This window comes from Ranitomeya variabilis, chromosome 2, assembly GCF_051348905.1.
Source record: "Ranitomeya variabilis isolate aRanVar5 chromosome 2, aRanVar5.hap1, whole genome shotgun sequence".
Lineage (NCBI taxonomy): Eukaryota > Metazoa > Chordata > Amphibia > Anura > Dendrobatidae > Ranitomeya > Ranitomeya variabilis.
Genome location: NC_135233.1, coordinates 523,825,037 through 523,848,422, shown reverse-complemented (window position 1 = coordinate 523,848,422; position 23,386 = coordinate 523,825,037). Strand labels below are relative to the sequence as shown.

General features: G+C 44.4%; 1 protein-coding gene across 2 annotated transcripts in view; it reads right to left on the bottom strand.

Annotated features, from left to right (window-relative positions):
• ELP4 (elongator acetyltransferase complex subunit 4) overlaps positions 1-23,386 on the bottom strand; it is a 552,864-nt gene that overhangs the window by 399,301 nt on the left and 130,177 nt on the right. For both annotated transcript variants that reach the window (XM_077288061.1, XM_077288062.1), the window contains exon 4: positions 8,299-8,424. In XM_077288061.1, coding sequence (XP_077144176.1) covers positions 8,299-8,424 — 126 coding nt within the window. The remainder of the gene's footprint in view (positions 1-8,298; positions 8,425-23,386) is intronic.

The window sequence follows — 23,386 nt, the reverse complement described above, 5'->3', positions numbered from 1 at the left end:
ATAGTGATTTTTAGGTCGACCGTGAAGTAACACTTTCCTGTCCTTCTGCTATCTAGTAAGCGGACCTCACTGTGCTAAATCTGCTGTTCATCCTACGTAGTATGTCATTTCCTCTGAACTCACCGTCAATATCTGTGGGGGCCTACTATCATTTTTTGGGGTTCCTCACTGGAGGTAAGGCAGGCCTGTATGTTCCTCTTATAGGGGTAGTTAGATCTCCGGCTGGCGCGTGGTGTCTAGGGCATCGTAGGTACATCCCCCGGCTACTGTAAGTGTTGGGTCAGGTTCAGGTCACGGTCGACCTTAGTTTCCATCACCCGAGAGCTAGTCCGTTTTGCATTTTTTTCCCATGGTCATTGGGGTAACCATAACAGTTTGGCCGGCCATATAAAAAATCTATGTGTTAAAATATGCACTAAAGTAGGAAGGAGAAGAAAAGGTTTTTTTTTCTGTGTTTGAAAGTGCACCTTAGTTGGATCATTTGTATTCCTTGCTTAAACTGCAGTCTTCAGCCTTTTTTTTTTCTCCTCTCCTCTTAACCTCTGAATGCTTGGGTTACACCCATCTGAAACATGGATCCACAGAGTTTAGTTGCGGGTTTGAATAACCTTGCGACAAAAGTACAGAACCTACAAGATTTTGTTATACGTGCTCCAATGTCTGAACCTAAGATTCCTCTGCCTGAATACTTTACCGGAGACAGATCCCGGTTTTTGAGTTTCAGAGAAAATTGCAAATTGTTTTTGTCTCTGAGATCTCACTCTGCTGGTGATCAGACTCAACAAGTTAAAATTGTTATCTCTCTACTGCGCGGCGACCCACAAAGTTGGGCATTTGCATTATCGCCAGGGGATCCTGCGTTGTTAAATGTAGATGCGTTTTTTCAGGCTTTGGGGTTGCTTTATGAAGAACCTAATTTGGAGATTTTGGCTGAGAAAGCCTTGATAGCTCTTTCCCAAGGGCAAGATGAAGCTGAGATATACTGCCAGAAATTCCGTAAATGGTCGGTGCTTACTAAATGGAATGAGTGCGCTTTAGCAGCTAATTTCAGAGAAGGTCTCTCTGATGCCGTGAAGGATGTCATGGTGGGGTTCCCTGTGCCTACAGGTCTGAATGATGCCATGAAATTGGCTATCCAGATTGATCGGCGTTTGCGGGAGCGCAAATCTGTGCACCATATGGCGGGGTCTTCTGAGGAAGAATCTGTGCACCATATGGCGGTATCTTCTGAGCAAAAACCTGTGCACCATATGGCGGTGTCTTCTGAGCAAAGACCTGTGCACCATTTGGCGGTGACCTCTGAAAAGGCATTGGAGCATATGCAATGCGATCGTGTTTTGTCTAGAGGCGAACGTCAAAATTACAGGCGCAAAAATGGATTGTGCTTCTACTGTGGAGATCCAGCTCATGTTATATCAGCATGCTCTAAACGTATAAATAAGGTTGATAAAAAGGTTGATAAATCTTTTTCTACAGGTACCTTGCAGTCAAAATTTCTTTTGTCCGTGACATTGATTTGTACCTTATCATCTGTGACTGTGAATGCTTATGTGGATTCTGGCGCCGCTCTGAGTCTCATGGATTGGTCCTTTGCCAAGCGTTGTGGGTTTGATTTGGAGCCGTTGGAAGTTTCTATTCCCCTGAAGGGTATTGATTCTACACCTTTGGCTAGCAATAAACCACAATATTGGACACAAGTGACTATGCGTCTTACCCCAGACCATCAGGAGATTATTCGTTTCCTTGTATTATATAACCTACATGATGTCTTAGTGCTTGGATTACCATGGTTACAGATTCATAATCCCGTCTTGGACTGGAAATCTATGTCTGTGTTGAGCTGGGGATGTTGGGGTATTCATGGGGATGCACCTTTGGTTCCTATTTCTTCATCTACTCCCTCTGAGATCCCAGCATTTCTGTCAGATTTTTATGATGTCTTTCAAGAGCCTAAAGTTGATTCTCTCCCTCCCCACAGAGAGTGTGACTGCGCTATTGAATTGATCCCCGGTAGTAAGTTTCCTAAGGGTCGCTTGTTTAATTTGTCTGTACCTGAACATACTGCTATGCGGGAGTATATCAGAGAATCCTTGGAAAAGGGTCATATTCGCCCCTCGTTGTCTCCACTAGGGGCAGGATTTTTCTTTGTAGGTAAAAAGGATGGTTCATTGAGACCTTGTATCGACTATCGACTTTTGAATAAGATTACAGTTAAATACCAGTACCCGTTACCTTTACTGACTGATCTGTTTGCTCGTATAAAGGGGGCTAAGTGGTTCACTAAGATCGATCTACGTGGTGCGTATAATTTGGTGCGGATTAAGCAGGGGGATGAGTGGAAGACCGCATTTAATACGCCTGAAGGCCATTTTGAGTATTTGGTAATGCCTTTCGGTCTCGCAAATGCCCCTTCCGTTTTTCAGTCCTTTATGCACGATATTTTCCGTGAATATCTGGATAAGTTTATGATTGTGTATTTGGATGATATTCTTGTTTTTTCGGAGGACTGGGAATCTCACGTTCAACAGGTCAGGAGAGTTTTTCAGGTTTTGCGAGCTAATTCTCTTTTTGTAAAGGGCTCAAAGTGTAGTTTTGGAGTTCAGAGAATTTCCTTTTTGGGATATATTTTTTCCCCTTCATCTATGGAGATGGACCCTGTCAAGGTCCAGGCTATTTGTGATTGGATGCAACCTACTTCTTTGAAGAGTCTGCAAAAGTTCTTGGGTTTTGCTAATTTCTATCGCCGATTTATAGCGGGTTTTTCTGCCATTGCTAAACCTTTGACTGATTTGACCAAAAAGGGTGCTGATGTTGCTAATTGGTCCTCTGCGGCTGTGGAGGCCTTTCAAGAGCTTAAGCGCCGCTTTTCTTCCGCTCCTGTGTTGCGCCAACCTGATGTGTTACTTCCGTTCCAGGTTGAGGTGGATGCTTCGGAGATCGGAGCAGGTGCAGTTTTGTCGCAGAAAGATCCTGACTGCTCAGTAATGAGACCATGTGCGTTTTTCTCCCGAAAGTTTTCGCCCGCTGAGCGAAATTATGATGTGGGAAATCGGGAACTTCTGGCCATGAAGTGGGCGTTTGAGGAGTGGCGTCATTGGCTTGAGGGTGCTAGACACCAGGTGGTGGTCCTCACTGACCACAAGAATCTAATTTATCTTGAGTCGGCCAGGCGTCTGAATCCTAGACAGGCGCGCTGGTCGTTGTTTTTCTCCCGATTTAACTTTGTGGTGTCATATCTGCCTGGGTCCAAGAATGTGAGGGCGGATGCCCTCTCTAGGAGTTTTGAGCCTGACTCGCCTGGTGATTCCGAACCTACCGGCATCCTGAAGGATGGGGTGATATTGTCAGCTGTCTCCCCAGACCTGCGGCGTTCTTTGCAGGAGTTTCAGGTGGATAGGCCTGATCGCTGTCCGCCTGGTAGACTGTTTGTCCCTGATGATTGGACCAGTAGAGTTATCTCGGAGGTTCATTCTTCCGCGTTGACAGGTCATCCTGGAATTTTTGGCACCAGGGATTTGGTGTCTAGGTCCTTCTGGTGGCCTTCTTTGTCTCGAGATGTGCGCATGTTTGTGCAGTCTTGTGATGTTTGTGCTCGGGCCAAGCCCTGCTGTTCTAGGGCCAGTGGGTTGTTGTTGCCCTTGCCTATTCCTAAGAGGCCTTGGACGCACATCTCTATGGACTTTATTTCTGACCTTCCGGTTTCTCGTAGGATGTCTGTCATCTGGGTGATTTGTGACCGTTTTTCCAAGATGGTTCATTTGGTACCTTTACCCAAATTGCCCTCCTCCTCTGAGTTGGTTCCTCTATTTTTTCAGAATGTGGTGCGTTTGCATGGTATTCCTGAGAATATAGTGTCTGACAGGGGTACTCAGTTTGTGTCTAGATTTTGGCGGACGTTCTGTGCCAGGATGGGTATCGATTTGTCTTTTTCGTCTGCATTCCATCCTCAGACTAATGGCCAGACTGAGCGTACTAATCAGACCTTGGAGACTTACTTGAGGTGTTTTGTGTCCGCTGATCAGGATGATTGGCTTGACTTTTTGCCATTGGCAGAGTTTGCCCTTAACAATCGGGCTAGTTCTGCCACTTTGGTTTCTCCATTTTTTTGTAATTCAGGGTTTCACCCTCGGTTTTCGTCCGGTCAATTGGAGTCTTCGGATTGTCCTGGAGTGGATGCTGTGGTTGATAGGATGCATCAGATTTGGGGACAGGTTGTGGACAATCTGAAGTTGTCCCAGGAGAAGACTCAACAGTTCACTAATCGTCATCGGCGTATTGGTCCTCGTCTTTGTGTTGGGGACCTGGTGTGGCTGTCTTCTCGATTTGTTCCTATGAAGGTCTCGTCTCCTAAGTTTAAGCCTCGGTTTATCGGCCCTTATAGGATTCTGGAGGTTCTTAATCCTGTGTCCTTTCGTTTGGACCTCCCAGCATCTTTTAATATCCATAATGTTTTCCATCGGTCATTATTGCGGAGGTATGAGGTACCGGTTGTTCCTTCTGCTGATCCACCTGCTCCTGTGTTGGTTGAGGGTGAATTGGAGTATGTGGTGGAAAAGATCTTGGACTCCCGTGTTTCCAGACAGAAACTTCAGTATCTGGTTAAGTGGAAAGGTTATGGCCAGGAGGATAATTCTTGGGTGACAGCATCCGATGTTCATGCTCCCGATTTGGTTCGTGCATTTCATAGTGCTCATCCAGGTCGCCCTGGTGGTTCTGGTGAGGGTTCGGTGCCCCCTCCTTAAGGGGGGGGTACTGTTGTGAATTCGGTTTGTGGGCTCCCCCGGTGGTCTGTTATGGTAGTGTCTCTTATGTGCCTTCCTCCATCTCTGTTTACCTGTCGCCACCCTCTTGGGGAGTTTCCTATTTAAGGCTGCTTGGCTGTTAGTCACATGCCGGCCAACAATGTGCTAGTAGCATTCTGTTGCATTCACCTGCCTCAAGTTCCAGTTCAGCTAAGTTGAATTTTGTTTCTTGTTTTGCTATTTTTGTCCAGCTATCTGCAATGTGACTCTTCAGTGCTGGAAGCTCTTGTGGACAGAAAATTACTACTCCAGTGGCATGAGTTGTCACTGGAGTTTAAAGTAATTTCTGGATGGTGTTTTTGAATAGTGATTTTTAGGTCGACCGTGAAGTAACTCTTTCCTGTCCTTCTGCTATCTAGTAAGCGGACCTCACTGTGCTAAATCTGCTGTTCATCCTACGTATGTCATTTCCTCTGAACTCACCGTCAATATCTGTGGGGGCCTACTATCATCTTTTGGGGTTCCTCACTGGAGGTAAGGCAGGCCTGTATATTCCTCTTATAGGGGTAGTTAGATCTCCGGCTGGCGCGTGGTGTCTAGGGCATCGTAGGTACATCCCCCGGCTACTGTAAGTGTTGGGTCAGGTTCAGGTCACGGTCGACCTTAGTTTCCATCACCCGAGAGCTAGTCCGTTTTGCATTTTTTTCCCATGGTCATTGGGGTAACCATAACACTGGAGACTGGCTAAGCCACTCCAGAACCTTAATATGCGTCTTACGAAGCCACTCCTTTGTTGCCCTGGCGGTGTGCTTGGGATCATTATCATGCTGAAAGACCCATCCACGTTTCATCTTCAATGCCCTTGCTGATGGAAGGAGGGATTCACTCAAAATCTCACGAAACATGGCCCCATTCATTCTTTCATATACACGGATCAGTCGTCCTGGTCCCTTTGCAGAGAAACAGCCCCAAAGCATGATGTTGCCACCCCCATGCTTCACAGTATGTATGGTATTCTTTGGATGCAACTCAGCATTCTGTCGTCTCCAAACTCAATGAGTTTTGTTTCTACCCAACAGTTCTACTTTGGTTTCATCAGACCATATGACATTCTCCCAATACTCTTCTGGATAATCCAAATGCTTCAGACAGGCCTGGACATGTACTGGCTTAAGCAGGGGGACACGTCTGGCACTGCAGGATCTGAGTCTCTGGTGGCTTAGCATGTTACTGATGGTAGACTTTGTGTTACAGTGGTCTCAGCTCTATGCAGGTCATTCACGAGGTCTCCCTGTGTCGTTCTGGGATTTTTGCTCACCGTTCTTGTGACCATTTTGACTCCACAGGGTGAGATCTTGTGTGCATTCCCAGATCGAGGGAGGTTATCAGTGGTCTTGTATGTCTTCCATTTTCTCATTATTGCTCCCACAGTTGAGTTCATCACACCAAGCTGCTTGCCTATTGCAGATTCAGTCTTCCCAGCCTGGTGCAGGGCTACAATTTTGTTTCTGATGTCCTTCAACAGCTCTTTGGTCTTCACCATAGTGGAGTTTGGAGTGTGACTGTTTGAGGTTGTGGACAGGTGTCTTTTATACTGATAAGTTAAAACAGGTGCCATTACTACAGGCAATGAGTGGTGGAGTGGTGGACAGAGGATTCTCTTAAAGTAGAAGTTACAGGTCTGTGAGAGCCAGAAATCTTGCATGTTTTTAGGTGACCAAATACTTATTTTCCACCATAATTTGCAAAATAAATCTTGCCAAATCAGGCAAGGTGATTTTCTGGATTTGTTTTCTCATTTTGACTCGCATAGTTGTGGTCTACCTATGATGTCAATTACAGGCCTCTCTCATTTTTTTTTTTTAAGTGGGAGAACTTGCAACAATTGGTGGCTGACTAAATACTTTTTTTCCCCACTGTATGAATCACAGCTCTTCCATTTAGCCTGTGTGTTTGTGTTTCATATTAAATGGATTTCATTTCCTTTGGTGCTGAAGAGGTTAACAACCCTTTTTTTGCTGGTTACAAACTTGAAGCTGCATCTCACAGTTGTTCCTGACCTGGTCATTTCCTCTCTCTATAAAATCTGGCTAGACCTTCTCTTCCTCGCCAGTAAAAGTTTTACTTCCTAGCTCCTTGGAGTCGATGTGCTGAGTTGGAGATTGTTGTTGCCGCTGAATGCTGTTTTTGGGTGTATGTATTTCTCATTGTCCTATTCCCATTTGGCTTGTACATCCCTACCCTTCCCTATAGACCCATCTACCTTTGATGAGTGTTTTGTATGTTAATTGCTTTTTGTTAGCCCTGTTTGCTTTAAGTGTTTATACAATAGCATTTCTGCCCCAGGCCTCCTGGGGAGGGGGCAGCTTAAGGTCTAACAAGAAAACAGTAAGGGTACTGTCACACAGTGGCACTTTGATCGCTACGACGGTACGATCCGTGACGTTCCAGCGATATCCATACGATTAGGAACCCTGCTGAGAATCGTACGTCGTAGCAGATCGTTTGGAACTTTCTTTTGTCGCTGGATCTCCCGCTGTCATCGCTGGATCGTTGTGTGTGACAGCGATCCAGCGATGCGTTCGCTTGTAACCAGGGTAAACATCGGGTTACTAAGCGCAGGGCCGCGCTTACTAACCCGATGTTTACCGTGGTTACCAGCGTAAAAGTAAAAAAAAAGAAAAACAGTACATACTCACCTTCTGATGTCTGTCAGGTCCCTGGCCGTCTGCTTCCCGCACTGACTGTGAGCTCCGGCGCTCACAGTCAGTGCGGGAAGCAGACGGCCAGGGACCTGACAGACATCAGAAGGTGAGTATGTACTGTTTTTTTTTTACATTTACAATGGTAACCAGGGTAAACATCGGGTTACTAAGCGCGGCCCTGCGCTTAGTAACCCGATGTTTACCCTGGTTACCATTGTAAAACATTGCTGGCATCGTTGCTTTTTCTGTCAAACATGACGATACACGCCGATCTGACGACCAAATAAAGTTCTGGGCTTTCAGCAACGACTAGCGATATCACAGCAGGATCCAGATCGCTGCTGCGTGTCAAACACAACGATATCGCTATCCAGGACGCTGTAACGTCACGGATCGCTATCGTTATCGTTGCAAAGTCGTTTAGTGTGAAGGTACCTTAAGTCATTATTCCCTAAATTCTCCCCTAGTTCTTTAAACTAGACAAATGCTAAGGCTAGGTTCACATTGTGTTAATGCAGCCTGTTCTACACATGCATTAAACGGGCTGCGTTAATGCAAGTGCCGACTTGCCATCGCGCTAGCGCAGATAGAGCTAGCAGATGCTCTATCTGCGCTAGCGGTGACGGACCTGGAAATGCTGCAGCCCACGTCCCAGGGTCCGTCACTCAATGACGGCACATCGCTAGCGCATGCCCATTATGGGCCTGCACTAGCGATGCGCCTGAAATAAAGCTCAATGGCAGAGTTAACAGACTGCGTTACACTGGGTTATGCCGCGTTGTAAAACAGTCCGTCTAACGGACTGCTAAAACGCAATCTGAACCCACCTTAAGTAAAAAGTAAAACAGTACCTCGAATTTTGGCAAGTTCTGGTAGCGCCATGCTATCTTCATTGTCTCTTCTGATCCAGGAGCTTCAATAACATTTTTTGTATCATCTTGTGTTGGAATCTCATCTGTAAGAGGGGCTGGAAGGTCCTGAAAGAATAAAGCAGCATGTCACAGGTTAGTATGTGAACGGTTCCACTACTTACAGTAGAAGCTCATCACTTAACAAGTATTTCGTTTTTTTTCTTTAAATAGCTACAATATTTATATTATTTGTCTTTACAAGGCTTGGTTCCATTTTCCTGATTCAGATGTCTTAAGGTACCTTCACACTAAACGATATCGCTAGCGATCCGTGACGTTGCAGCGTCCTGGCTAGCGATATCGTTTAGTTTGACATGCAGCAGCGATCAGGATCCTGCTGTGGTATCGCTGGTCGTTGAACAAAGTTCAGAACTTTATTTGGTCGTCAGACCGGCGTGTATCGTCGTGTTTGACACCAAAAGCAACGATACCAGTGATGTTTTACACTGGTAACCAGGGTAAACATCGGGTTACTAAGCGCAGGGCCGCGCTTAGTAACCCGATGTTTACCCTGGTTACCAGTGTAAAATGTAAAAAAAAAAACCAAACAGTACATACTCACCTTCGCATCCCCCGGCGTCCGCTTCCCACACTGACTGAGCGCCGTAAAGTGAAAGTGAAAGTACAGCACAGCGGTGACGTCACCGCTCTGCTGCTAGGGTCGGCGCTCAGTCAGTGCAGGAAGCGGACGCCGAGGGACGCGAATGTAAGTATGTAGTGTTTGTTTTTTTTACATTTTACGCTGGTAACCAGGGTAAACATCGGGTTACTAAGCGTGGCCCTGCGCTTAGCAACCCAATGTTTACCCTGGTTACCTGGGGGCCTTGGCATCGTTGGTCGCTGGAGAGCGGTCTGTGTGACAGCTCTCCAGCGATCAAACAGCGACGCTGCAGCGATCGGCATCGTTGTCGCTATCGCTGCAGCGTCGCTTAATGTGAAGGTACCTTTAGTCCACTAGGTAGACAGATCTAAAGGCATTCTTTACTGCTATGCAAGTTAAACCTTATGGGCCGAGGGTGTTGTAGGAAAGAATAATGTGTCCCACCGCAAGTCCCCTGTGATCAACATTAGTGATGAGCGAGTATACTTGTTGCTCGGGTTTTCCCCAGCACGCTCGGGTGGTCTCTGAGTATTTGTAGCTGCTCGGAGATTTAGTTTTCCTTGCCTCAGATGCATGATTTACAGCTGATAGACAGATTGAAGACATGTGAGGATTCCCTAGCAACCAGGCAACCCCCACATGTACTCAGGCTGGCTAGCAGCCATAAATCATGCAGCCATAAATCTCCAAGCAGCTACAAATACTCGGAGACCACCCGAGCGTGCTCAGTATAACTCGAGCAATGAGTACACTGGCTCATCACTAATCAACATCAGTGGGGGGCACCAAGTGACCATTTCAACCAGTTTCTTATTTCCTGTTTGGACATAATGTAATAGCTGCAACCCATCAGTGGCCACTGGCTGCAGCGGACACATAACCAGTGTCGGACTGGGGTGGTAAGGGCCCACCAGTAATATTGACTTTAGGGGCCCACTTTTCACCTGCATACAAATATTACACTACCCTTGTTCACAAATTTACCTATAACTCTGTATAATAATAAACTGGGTAGTTTGGTTAATCAATGATGAGATGCTGCTTTTTATGGATAGAGTGAATCAATTGAATTATGCCAAATAATGCCCATATAGTGGGGTTGGGGGCCCAGATCTCCACAGGGCCCACCGGAGGATTCCCCTGTTACCCTGTGGGCTAGTCCGAGCCTGCACATAACGCAGCTGCATAAAATTGTCAACAAGAGACAGGTGTGAAAAACATAATGCGGTGTGCAGACTCGGAGGGGTGTATAGATTTTTTTGTTAGGCTACTTTCACACTTGCGTTTTTAGCAATCCGTCGCAATCCGTCGTTTTGGGAAAAAAACGGATCCTGCAAATGTGCCCGCAGGATGCGTTTTTTTCCCATAGACTTGTATTAGCGACTTATCGCGACGGATGGCCACACGTCGCTTCCGTCGTGCAACGGATCCGTCGTGTTTTGGCGGACCGTCGGCACGAAAAAACTTTCAAGTGAACGGTTTTTTGTCCGTCGCGTCCGCCATTTTCTACCACGCATGTGCGCCCGAAACTTCGCCCCCTTCTCCCCGGACTTCAGAATGGGCAGCGGATGCGTTGAAAAACTGCATCCGCTGCCCACGTCGTGCACAAATTTCACAACGTGCGTTGGTACGTCGGCCCGACGCATAGCGACGGACCCGTACCGACGCAAGTGTGAAAGTAGCCTAACACAGCACAGGACCCAAGTAAAAGCTCAACTTATCGTATATAGCAGCGAGGAATTCCTTTAATGGTGTATCCCCACCATTATGTCACATATGGAGTTTCAAAAACATTGGCGCAAGTGTGCTTGGTTGTTACAGACGTGAACAAATAGAATTAGGCGTGTGTGGCCAAATCTCCATTCACAATATCTGCAGGCAGGGCAATGCTGGGGGGTCCTGCTTTTAGGGATAACTGTGGTTTTCAGAGGAGAGACATGCAACTATCAGACATTTATACATTTCTAAGGTGGGAACAGCCTAAAATCTGGAAGCTTGCAATCACCAGCTGAGGGACCTTGGTAGCTTGCGGTATACTACACTGAGCTGATGGTATACAGTCATATCCTAAGCTTCATTACAGGCAAATGAAATGTATAAAGGTAAGCGACCCTGACCCTTTCATGCTCAATAAATCTGTACAAACCTCCGAAAAGCCTTAATGCAGTTTGACAGACAGCACATTTTCTATTAAAGGGAACATGTCAGCAGGTTTCTATTACCTAATTTGAGAGTAGCATAATGTAGAGGCAGAGACCCCGATTCCAGTGATGTGTCATTTACTGGACTGCTTGCTGTAGTTTTTGTAAAAAAACAGTGTTTTATCAGCAGGAGATTATCACTATCACTAGAGGATAAGTAAACCTGCTCCATGTAATCCTTCATATTAATAACCAGTGTATAAACCCACCCCCACCATGGATTGGCAGCTTTCTGCCTATGCACAGTGTACACAGAAAGCTGCCAGTCAGTGGTGTGGGCGGGGTTATAAAGAGCTCAGCATTCAGAGAACTGCTAGATCTGCAGCAGGTAAATTAAAACAGTGATACATGGCTGGAATCAGGATCTCTGCTCCTACATCATGCTGCTCTCAGATAACTCTTTGTTTATGTTAGGCAAAAGAAAAATAGTTTTGAAGTGTGTAAGCAAAAGGCAGAAGAAATTAATTTAAATGTTTTTTTTTTTAAATAACAGACATTACAAGTCCCAAAATTGCATATAAAGTATATTGTACACTATATAGAAGAGCATCATCTGCTTTGCTCCCTCTCTTCTACTCTTCTGCCTGTACAAGTATCAGTCTGCACTGAGGCGCCAGAACTTTACTGCAGAATAAGCAAGCTTGATAAATGGAATAAAGAAGACTGTGAATTTTAGCTGCAGCTACTTTTACATATAATCTAGAAGAAACCTATGGAAAAGCTGATTACAATGACCCCAACAAATAACCCGGACTGAGTTCTGGAGATGATTCGTTGTCACAGAGGACAGGTAATGATCGGGGTAACTCCTTTGTATTTGTATTTTATAATTAAATACTTGCATAACACTATGCAGTTATTAATGTCTTCCCTGAATGTGAAGCTAAACCGCGGCTCCTATTTTGATTAATATATAACCATTTTCATAGATGACTAGAAATTTATGGTATTTAAGCTTTCAAAAATTACCCAAGCAGTAACAATCATAAAAATGCTACCCGCACATTAGGAATATGCAGCTGATGAATAGGTCGTTAAGGTAATCTATTATTTTAAAGAGCGAAACATCTTATTTAACTATATCTCAGCGAGATACAATTACTTTTTTTTTTTTTTTTTTTGCTATGAGTAGGAATGTTGCAGGAAACATATATGATGTATATAACAAAATATTACTCTAAATGGCAACATAAAAAATATTTATCCCAAGAAAAATGATTGCCTGTTTCTGGTCTGCCCTCTATTAATAGTGATGGTGTATAACTAGGATGTGGCATTATTTGCTGTCAGAGACTTCTGGCTCAGTACTAACATCTGCCAGTGTCTGAGAGATCACATCCCTATCAATCATAACCAGTAGCACCGGCACCGGGGTGGCCGAGGGTGCGGGCACCACACGCCCCGCACTCAGAGGGCCTACCTGGAGTTAGCGCTATGCTTAATCGTATCGGTGTGTGGACGCTTATATAGTTAAGTTCAGCGATATAGCAGGGAGACATGAATTCCCCCCTCTCAGCTCCATAGACCACCAATTACTTTAAGCCTGTGTTCTATAGAATGGTAGGATGATGCAGTGGCTGAGGCGCTAGCGCACGCACAGAACGTCAAAGTCTGAACTCTGGCCTGTGTGTGCACCAGCATGATGGCATCAACACGTTGGTCCATCCGGTGGACTCGTCAGGATCTAAGCTTAAGAATAGAATGTTTTATTTTACTTAAAACTTTTGGCATGACTGTGGGGCATCATACAGTATGGTGGGCTCATACATTGTAGGTGCTACTGTGGGGGAAAGTGTGGGAGCCATTACACAGCATAAAATCTCATGTGGGGGCCATTATGCAGCGTGGGAGTCAATGTCGGGGCCATCATACAGTATAAGGGCCATCATACAATGTGGGGACTACTAAAAAGGCCATCACAAAGTGTGGGGGGGGGGCATTATATAGTGCAGGAACAAATGTGGGGCCATTATACAGTTTAGGTATTATTGAGGGAGGAATCATACAGTGTGAAAGCTACTGTAGGGGTCATTACAGTGTGGAGCTAATGTGAGGGCCATCATACAGTTTGGGAGCTTCTGTGGGGAACATTATCCAGCGAGAGGACTACTGTGAGGTTCATTATTTTGAGAAAATTCACACTGTTTATGGGGGGGCTGTGTATAGGGGAGCTGTGGGCCCATCATACTATGTATAGGGTAGCTGTGGGCCCATCATACTCTGTTTACGGGAGCTGTGGGCCTATCAAACTGTGTGTAGGGGAGCTGTGGGCCCATCATACTATGTATAGGGTAGCTGTGAGCCCATCCCACTGTGTGTAGGGGAGCTGTGGGCCCATCATACTATGTTTAGGGTAGCTATGTGCTTATCATACTGTGTGTAGGGGAGCTGTGTGCCCATCATACTATGTATAGGGTAGCTGTGAGCCCATCACACTGTGTCTGTGTGTAGGGGAGCTGTGGGCCCATCATACTATGTTTAGGGTAGCTGTGAGCCCATCACACTGTGTCTGTGTGTAGGGGAGCTGTGGGCCCATCATACTATGTATAGGGTAGCTGTGAGCCCATCACATTGTGTGTAGGGGAGCTGTGGGCCCATCATACTATGTTTAGGGTAGCTATGTGCCTATCATACTGTGTGTAGGGGAGCTGTGGCCCAATCAAACTGTGTGTAGGGGAGCTGTGGGCCCATCATACTATGTTTAGGGTAGCTATGTGCCCATCATACTGTGTGTAGGGGAGCTGTGGACCAATCAAACTGTGTGTAGGGAAGCTGTGGGGCAATCATACTATGCATAGGGTAGCTGTGAGCCCATCACACTGTGTGTAGGGGAGCTGTGGGCCCATCATACTATGTATAAGGTAACTGTGAGCCTATCACACTGTGTGTACGGGGAGCTATGGCCCCATCATACTATGTATAGGGTAGCTGTGAGCCCATCACACTGTGTGTAGGGGAGCGGTGGGCCCATCATACTATGTTTAGGGTAGCTGTGTGCCCATCATACTGTGTGTAGGGGAGCTGTGGACCAATCAAACTGTGTGTAGGGGAGCTGTTGGCCCATCATACTATGTATAGGGGAGCTGTGGGCCCATCATACTATGTATAGGGGTGCTGTGGGCTCATCATAATGTGTATAGGGAAGCTGTGGGCCCATTATAATGTATATGGGGGAAGCTGTGGGCCCATTATACTGTGTAAAGAGGAAATGTGAGCCTATCATACTGTGTATGGGGGAGCTGTACGTGAGGGACTCAGGGGACATTATTAAATGTTAAGTGGGGACTTAAGCTTTATTGATGTGGGGGCACTCGGGGTATTGTGACTGTCAAATGTGAACAAGGAGCCTTATTACTTTTTAGTGGCAAAATGTGGACACAATTCTAGGGTACTTGCATAGGGCATTAGTATTTTCTAGGGGGCAATTTTACCATCTAGAGGGCACAAGGGGCAACATGAAGAGTTTGTGCAGGATGGGAATAGATGGGGACGGTGCTGCAAACGTGAGAAGTCAAATGTGCCTTTGTTTTAAACTCTGCAGATGAGTCATGGTTGGAAGAAGTTGTCAAGTCGGTCTGTCTATGTCAGTCATTGTATGTCCATGAATAGGGTCTGCCGCCATAGTTGTACACATGGTTACCTCGTTAGGCGTCCACTGAGATGTTCCGTTCCACCACTGGCTGAACCCCTTAGCTATGCCTCTGATAACAGAGATATGTGGACATGAGAGCCAATGGCTGAAAGGGGAATATAGTAGATCCCTATCCAAAAATAACAGTAAAAGAATGCAGAGCATAAATAATATAAATGCTTACAGCGGGGGAAATAAGTATTTGATCCCTTGCTGTTTTTGTAAGTTTGCCCGCTGACAAAATAATTAGCAAAACACGGCACTTCTGGAATTCTGATGGTGCACGAGTGCTTCCTGTCTTAGCAGTGGACACTGCAGACTCACACACAACGCGCTGCCACACAGATCTCCTCTATCCAGACGACTGATGAAGGCCAGGTATTGACCGAATCGTCTCATTTATTTCTGGAATTTCTTCACTCAATAAATAAGTTCTAGAATAGTGATGAGCGAATATACTCGTTACTCGAGATTCCACGCGCATGCTAGGGGGTCCTCCGAGTATTTTTTAGTGCTCGGAAATTTAGTTTTTCTGGCTGCAGCTGAATGATTTACATCTGATAGCCAGCATAAGTACATGTGGGGGTTGCCTGGTTGCTAGGGAATCCCCACATGTACTTATGCTGGCTAACAGATGTAAATCATTCAGCTGCGGCAAGAAAAACGAAATCTCCGAGCACTAAAAAATACTCGGAGGACCCCCGAGCATGCTCGAAAAATCTTGAGTAACGAATATATTCGCTCATCACTATTCTAGAACACACCTATACGAGTGCCAAGTATTTCTACATCACTGCCCACTTACAAAGACATGAACAGTCTATAATTTTAAGGGTAGGTTAATTGTAACATTGAGAGATAGAATATCAAAAATAAAACCCAGAAAATCACACTGTATAAATTATATACATTTCCCTTTTTCAGTGAGAAATATGTATTTGATTCCTCTGGCAACCAAAACTTAATACTTGGTGGCAAAACCCTTGTTGGCAAGCACAGCAGTCAGACTTTTTTGCAGTTGATGATGAGGTTTGCGCACATGTCAGGAGAATTTTGGTCCACTCCTCTTAGCAGATCATCTCTAAATCATTAAGATTTTGATGCTGTCACTTGGCAACTTGGAGCTTCATCTCCCTCCATAAGTTTTCTATGAGATTAAGGTGTGGAGACTGGCTAGGCCACTCCATGACTTTAATGTGCTTCTTTATGAGCAACTCCTTTTTTGCCTTGGCTGTATGCTTTGGGTCATTGTCTTGCTGGAACACTCAGCCACGACCCATTTTTAATGTCCTGACGGAGGGAAGGAGGTTGTCATTCAAGATTTTACGGTACATGGCTCCAACCATTCTCCCATTGATGAGGTGAAGTGGTCCTGTGCCCTTAGTAGAGAAACACCCCCAAAACATAATGTTTCTACCTCCATGCTTGACAGTGGGGACGGTGTTCTTTGGGTCATAGGTAGTATTTATCTTCCTGCAAACACAACACCTTCTCCCAATCACTCACAAATCATCATCCAGGTGTTCATTGGCAAGGTTCAGACGGTCCTGCACATGTGCCTTCTTGAGCAGGGGACCTTGCAGGCACTGCAGGATTTTTAACCTTTATGGCGTGATGTGTTACCAATGGTTTTCTTGGTGACTGTGGTCCCAGCTGCCTTGAGATTATCAAGTTCCCCCCATGTAGTTTTAGGTTGATCTCTCACCTTCTTCATGATCAAGGATACCACAAAAGGTGTAATTTTGCATGGTGCACCAGATCGATGTCAACTGACAGTCATTTGTTATTCCTTCCATTTTCTTACTATTGCACCAACAGTTGTCTCCTTCTCACCCAGCATCTTACTTATGGTTTTGTAGCCCATTCCAGCTTTGTGCAGGTCTATGTCTCGGACATCTTTATAAAGCTCTTTGGTCTTGCCCATGTTGTAGAGGTTAGAGTCTGACTGATTAATTGAGTCTGTGGACAGGAGTCTTTTATAAAGGTGATTATGTAAGACAGCTGTCTCAGCTGTAATGAGTTGATTAGGAGCGTCTAACTGGTTAGACGCTAAAACTCTTTATGGTTGGTAGGGGATCAAATACTTATTTCTTACTGCTAAATGCAAATACAATGTGATTTTCTGGATTTTAATTTTGATATTCTATCTCTCAATGTTAAAATTAACCTACCTTTAAAATTATACACTGTTCATGTCTTTGTCAGTGGACAAACTTACAAAATCAGCAAGGGATCAAATACTTATTTCCCCCACTGTATGTGCTAAATGTATCACAACTATGGTGGCAGTAGAAGAACCATGATCTCACAGCTGACAACACTCGCACTATATCCATGTTGTAAAAATATCATTAAAACCAAGTAAACTGTATTTGAGGGGCATGGGCCCCTTAGCTCCAGTGAAGGGAAATCTCAATCCTTCAGCAAACCAAGATATTTTGGACAACTGTACAATTCTAACTCGGTGAGAACAATTTGGGAAAAGTCTCCTTCCTTTAAAACACAACTGTATTGCAGTGCACAAAAACAAGGTCCATAAGGGCATGGATGATTAGCACAGTGTTCTGACACCTTTAGGATCAACTACAACAAAAGTGGGCTCAAGGCTATAATTACCTAAACGACCTTATAACATGACATATCTGACATTACTGAGTAATCTGTTACAAAAAAATAAAAATAAGAAAATATATTGGCTCTCTGCTGCTATGGCTGCAGCTCATTCTGTACATGGTCTTCGCTGTCCCACATACACTACTTTGAGAAAACCTCCATACAGGACATTAACAGATCTGGCTTTGTAGACACACAGTCATATCTACTAAAAGACATGAGCATATGACAATATCTCGCATCATTGTTAGGCTATGCTCACATAAAGAGTTTTGGTAGCTTTTTGGTAGGCAGAAAAGCAGCTGCATTTCACGGCACCAGCAAAAGCTATGTGATTTCAGAAATTTCCTGCACACTTCGAATTTGAGAACTGCAGCATTTTTTAAAGAAGCAATTCTCCCATTAAAGTTTTTTTTTTCTTAACATATTGCAATCGTCACATTATACAGCACTGTGTACTTACAATTGCTCATTTTGCCTTTCTACCCAGCTAATTCTTCTCTTTTCTCTGCTCCATGTAGAAACAGAAAGTCTCTTGTCCCTGCATTTATCATCCCCCTCTTCAACTCCAGACCCAGCTGCTCCCTCTTTTCCCTGCCAGGGACTTTTCCAGTGACTCATGAGTCATGCAGGGAAAATTGACCTCCTGTTTCCACATAGAGCTTAGAAGGATTTAGCTTGCCAGTCATTAATCAGGTGATGTCAGAGACCTAATGGGAGAGAGAAGAATTAGCTGGGCAGAAAGGCAAAAGGAGCAATTGTAAGTACACAGTGCGGTATACATTGCTACATAGAAACAGGGTGCTACCATTGCGCCCAGATGAAGGCTGAAGCAAGGAAAGGAAAAAAAGGCGCAAACAACGGTGCACACCACTGAATGAGGTGTAAAAAAGGCTTTATTGGGTGAAGATTCAGTGTAAACATTAAAAATATCTAAAATTCACATACACGTGAAACATAATGACTCACAATGGGGCATACATATACATACAGAATAGCAAGACAATAGTTTGTCAGGCCTGTCTAAGCAAATCCTATAATAAACAATTGCCAAAAATCTTAACGCACCAAGAGATGGTTCCAATAATCTAATATATAAAGCTGAATGTGTGTGTGTGTGTGTGTGTGTGTGTGTGTGTGTATCCGGGATTGGCATCTGCAGCCATAAAATTTTGCACAGTCACACATCTGGACCCCGAGAGCATCATAGGCTATGTTGTGAGGCAAAATTTTAACCCCACGCATTCCAATTAATCAATCAATTGTGCCCCTATCTACATAATTGGGAAAAGTGAAAGGAAAAGTGTTGGAGGCAAATTGACAGCTGCCAGATGTGAACAAGGGGGACTTAAAGAACAAGAGCAATCACACCAAAGAGAATATACCGTACAGTTGCTAAGGTGGGGCCCCGACATGGGATACTCACCACACACGGGGATATGAACACACACACAAAACGCGCCACACACTACCACGTGCTTGAACACATATACCACCCTCAGCACACATTTCACCACACATACACCAACCTCGCCACATAAAAGTCGAAACACAAAAGTCGCCGCTCAAAACTCACCACGTACAAAACTAGGCTCACGTAAAACTCACCACGTGCAAAACTCGCCACATGCAAAACTCGCCACATGCAAAACTAGGCTCACGCACATCTCGCTACACAAGCAAAACTCACCTCATGGAAAACTCGCCACGTGGAAAAATTGACACATGCACAAAAGTTGCAACACATGCAAAAGTTGCCTCGCACAAAACTTGCACATACTCAAAACGCACCACACTTAAAACTCGCAATGCGCAAAACTCGCCATTCACAAAACTTGCTGCACACAACTTGCTACACTAACCTGTCACATGCAACTCGACACACACACAAAAAGTTGCTACACGCATGTCGCCACACACAACTTGACACATGAAACTCACCCTAAAACACACACAAGTCTGGTATTATCCTTCAAAAATAATAATCTGATTAATAAGCAGACAAACTACAAGAGCAACAAATGTACCATATAGGAAATACGGCAGCTGTCAGTCACATGACCTGTCTATTATGTGTATGTGTGAGCTAATATATACTGCCAGGGGGGAGGGCTTCCTGTTGGCTGGGGATTTATCAAGCTGCCAATAGCAACCAATCACAGCTCAGCTTCTATTTTGCTACAGTTAATTAATCTGAGCTCTGATTGGTTAATATAGGCAACAAAGGACATTCTCAGTATACCAAAGCTTGTGTGAGGTAATAGCATGTCAGTTAGGGTGTGTTGGTGGAAAGGCTGATGTCAGTCACATTACCTCTATGTGAGAGAATATAGAAACTGCCACTTACAGACTATTTATTACCATAATAATGCCTCATAAGAAAAGGAATTCCATGGCACAAATGTAAGCTGATGCGAAAAGAAAACCTGCTTTATGGGCCAATGAAAAACGTGAAGACCGAGAAACAAGGCTGACACACATGAGAACAGCAGCTGCTTCCACAAGAGCCATATCCAACTGAGTTCCTCAATTCCTTGGAGCCACAAGGACTTCCTCCTCACAACCTCTTTCTAAAACGTGGAACACCTATTCTGCTATTGAGAAATTTGGATCCACCAAAGTTGTGTAATGGAACAAGACTCTTAATTAACCCCTTCATGACCTTGCAGTTTTTTGCAATTCTGACCAGTGTCCCTTTATGAGGTAATAACTCAGGAACGCTTCAACGGATCCTAGCGATTCTGAGATTGTTTTTTCGTGACATATTGGGCTTCATGTTAGTGGTAAATTTAGGTCGATAATTTCTGAGTTTATTTGTGAAAAAAACGGAAATTTGGCGAAAATTTCTAAAATTTCGCAATTTTCACATTTTTTATTTTTATTCTGTTAAACCAGAGAGTTATGTGACACAAAATAGTTAATAAATAACATTTCCCACATGTCTACTTTACATCAGCACAATTTTGGAAACAAATTTTTTTTTTTGCTAGGAAGTTATAAGGGTTAAAATTTGACCAGTGATTTCTCATTTTTACAACAAAATTTACAAAACCATTTTTTTTAGGGACCACCTCACATTTGAAGTCAGTTTGAGGGTTCTATATGGCTGAAAATACCCAAAAGTGACACCATTCTAAAAAATGCACCCCTCAAGGTGCTCAAAACCACATTCAAGAAGTTTATTAACCCTTCAGGTGTTTCACAGCAGCAGAAGCAACATGGAAGTAAAAAATGAACATTTAACTTTTTAGTCACAAAAATGATATTTTAGCGAAAAATTTTTTATTTTCCCAAGGGTAAAAGGAGAAACTGGACCACGGACGTTGTTGTCCAATTTGTCCTGAGTACGCTGATACCTCATATGTGGGGGTAAACCACTGTTTGGGCGCACGGCAGGGCTCGGAAGGGAAGGAGCGCCATTTGACTTTTTCAATGAAAAATTGGCTCCAATCTTTAGCGGACACCATGTCGCGTTTGGAGAGCCCCCGTGTGCCTAAACATTGGAGCTCCCCCACAAGTGACCCCATTTTGGAAACTAGACCCCCCAAGGAACTTATCTAGAAGCATAGTGAGCACTTTAAACCCCCAGGTGCTTCACAAATTGATCCGTAAAAATGAAAAAGTACTTTTTTTTCACAAAAAAATTATTTTAGCCTCAATTTTTTCATTTTCACATGGGCAACAGGATAAAATGGATCCTAAAATTTGTTGGGCAATTTCTCCTGAGTATGCCGATACCTCATATGTGGGGGTAAACCACTGTTTGGGTGCACGGCAAGGCTCGGAAGGGGAGGCGTGCCATTTGACTTTTTGAATGGAAAATTAGCTCCAATCGTTAGCGGACACCATGTCGCGTTTGGAGAGCCCCTGTGTGCCTAAACATTGGAGCTCCCCTACAAGTGACCCCATTTTGGAAACTAGACCCCCCAAGGAACTTATCTAGATGTGTGGTGAGCACTTTGAACCCCCAAGTGCTTCACAGAAGTTTATAACGCAGAGCCATGAAAATAAAAAATAATTTTTCTTTTCTCAAAAATGATTTTTTAGCCCACAATTTTTTATTTTCCCAAGGGTAATAGGAGAAATTGGACCCCAAAAGTTGTTTTCCAGTTTCTCCTGAGTACGATGATACCCCATATGTGGGGGTAAACCACTGTTTTGGCACACGTCGGGGTTCGGAAGGGAAGTAGTGACGTTTTGAAATGCAGACTTTGATGGAATGCTCTGCGGGCATCAGGTTGCGTTTGCAGAGCCCCTGATGTGCCTAAACAGTAGGAACTCCCCACAAGTGACTCCATTTTGGAAACTAGACCCCCAAGGGAACTTATCTAGATGTGTGGTGAGCACTTTGAACCCCCAAGTGCTTCACAGAAGTTTATAACGCAGAGCCGTGAAAATAATAAATGTGTTTCCTTTCCTCAAAAATATTTTTTTAGCCCAGAATTTTTTATTTTTGCAAGAGTAACAGGAGAAATTGGACCGCAAAAGTTGTTGTCCAGTTTCTCCTGAGTACACTGATACCCCATATGTGGGGGTAAACCACTGTTTGGGTACATGCCGGGGCTCGGAAGGGAAGTAGTGACGTTTTGGAATGCAGACTTTGATGGAATGGTCTGCGGGCATCATGTTACGTTTGCAGAGCCCCTGATATGCCTAAACAGTAGAAACCCCCCACAAGTGACCCCATTTTGGAAACTAGACCCCCCAAGGAACTTATCTAGATGTGTGGTGAGCACGTTCAACCCCCAAGTGCTTCACAGAAGTTTACAACGCAGAGCCGTGAAAATAAAAAATCATTTTTCTTTCCTCAAAAAAGATGTTTTAGCAAGCAATTTTTTATTTTCACAAGGGTAACAGGAGAATTTGGACCCCAATATTTGTTGCCCAGTTTGTTGTGAGTACGCTGATACCCCATATGTGGGGGTAAACCACTGTTTGGGCACACGTCAGGGCTCGGAAGGGAAGTAGTGACATTTGAAATGCAGACTTTGATGGAATGGTCTGCGGGCGTCACATTGCATTTGCAGAGCCCCTGATGTGCCTAAACAGTAGAAACACCCCACAAGTGACCCCATTTTGGAAACTAGACCCCCGAAGGAACTTATCTAGATGTGTGGTGAGCACTTTCAACCCCCAAGTGCTTCACAGAAGTTTATAACGCAGAGCCGTGAAAATAAAAAAATAATTGTTCTTTCCTCAAAAATTATGTTTTAGCAAGTAATTTTTTATTTTTGCAAGGGTAACAGGAGAAATTGGACCCCAACAGTTGTTGCCCAGTTTGTCCTGAGTACGCTGGTACCCCAAATGTGGGGGTAAACCACTGTTTGGGCGCACGTCGGGGCTTGGAAGGGCGGGAGCACCATTTGACTTTTTGAACGCAAGATTGGCTGGAATCAATGGTGGCGCCATGTTGCGTTTGGAGACCCCTGATGTGCCTAAACAGTGGAAACCCCTCAATTCTAACTTCAACACTAACCCCAACACACCCCTAATCCTAATCCCAACTGTAGCCATAACCCTAATCACAACCCTAACCCCAACACACCCCTAACCACAACCCTAACCGCAACACAACCGTAACCCTAATTCCAACCCTAATCCTAACCCTAATCCCAACAGTAACCCTAATCCCAACCCTAACCACAACTGTAACCCCAACACACCCCTAACCCTATCCGTAACCCTAACCACAAGCCTATTCTTAACCCTATTTCCAACCCTAGCCCTAATTCCAACCCTAACCCTAAGGGTATGTGCCCACGTTGCGGATTCGTGTGAGATTTTTCCGCACGATTTTTGAAAAATCTGCAGGTAAAAGGCACTGCGTTTTGCCTGCGGATTTACAGCAGATTTCCAGTGTTTTTTTGTGCGGATTTCACCTGCGGATTCCTATTGAGGAACAGGTGTAAAACGCTGCGGAATCCGCACATAGAATTGACATGCTGCGGAAAATACAATGCAGCGTTTCTGCACGGAATTTTC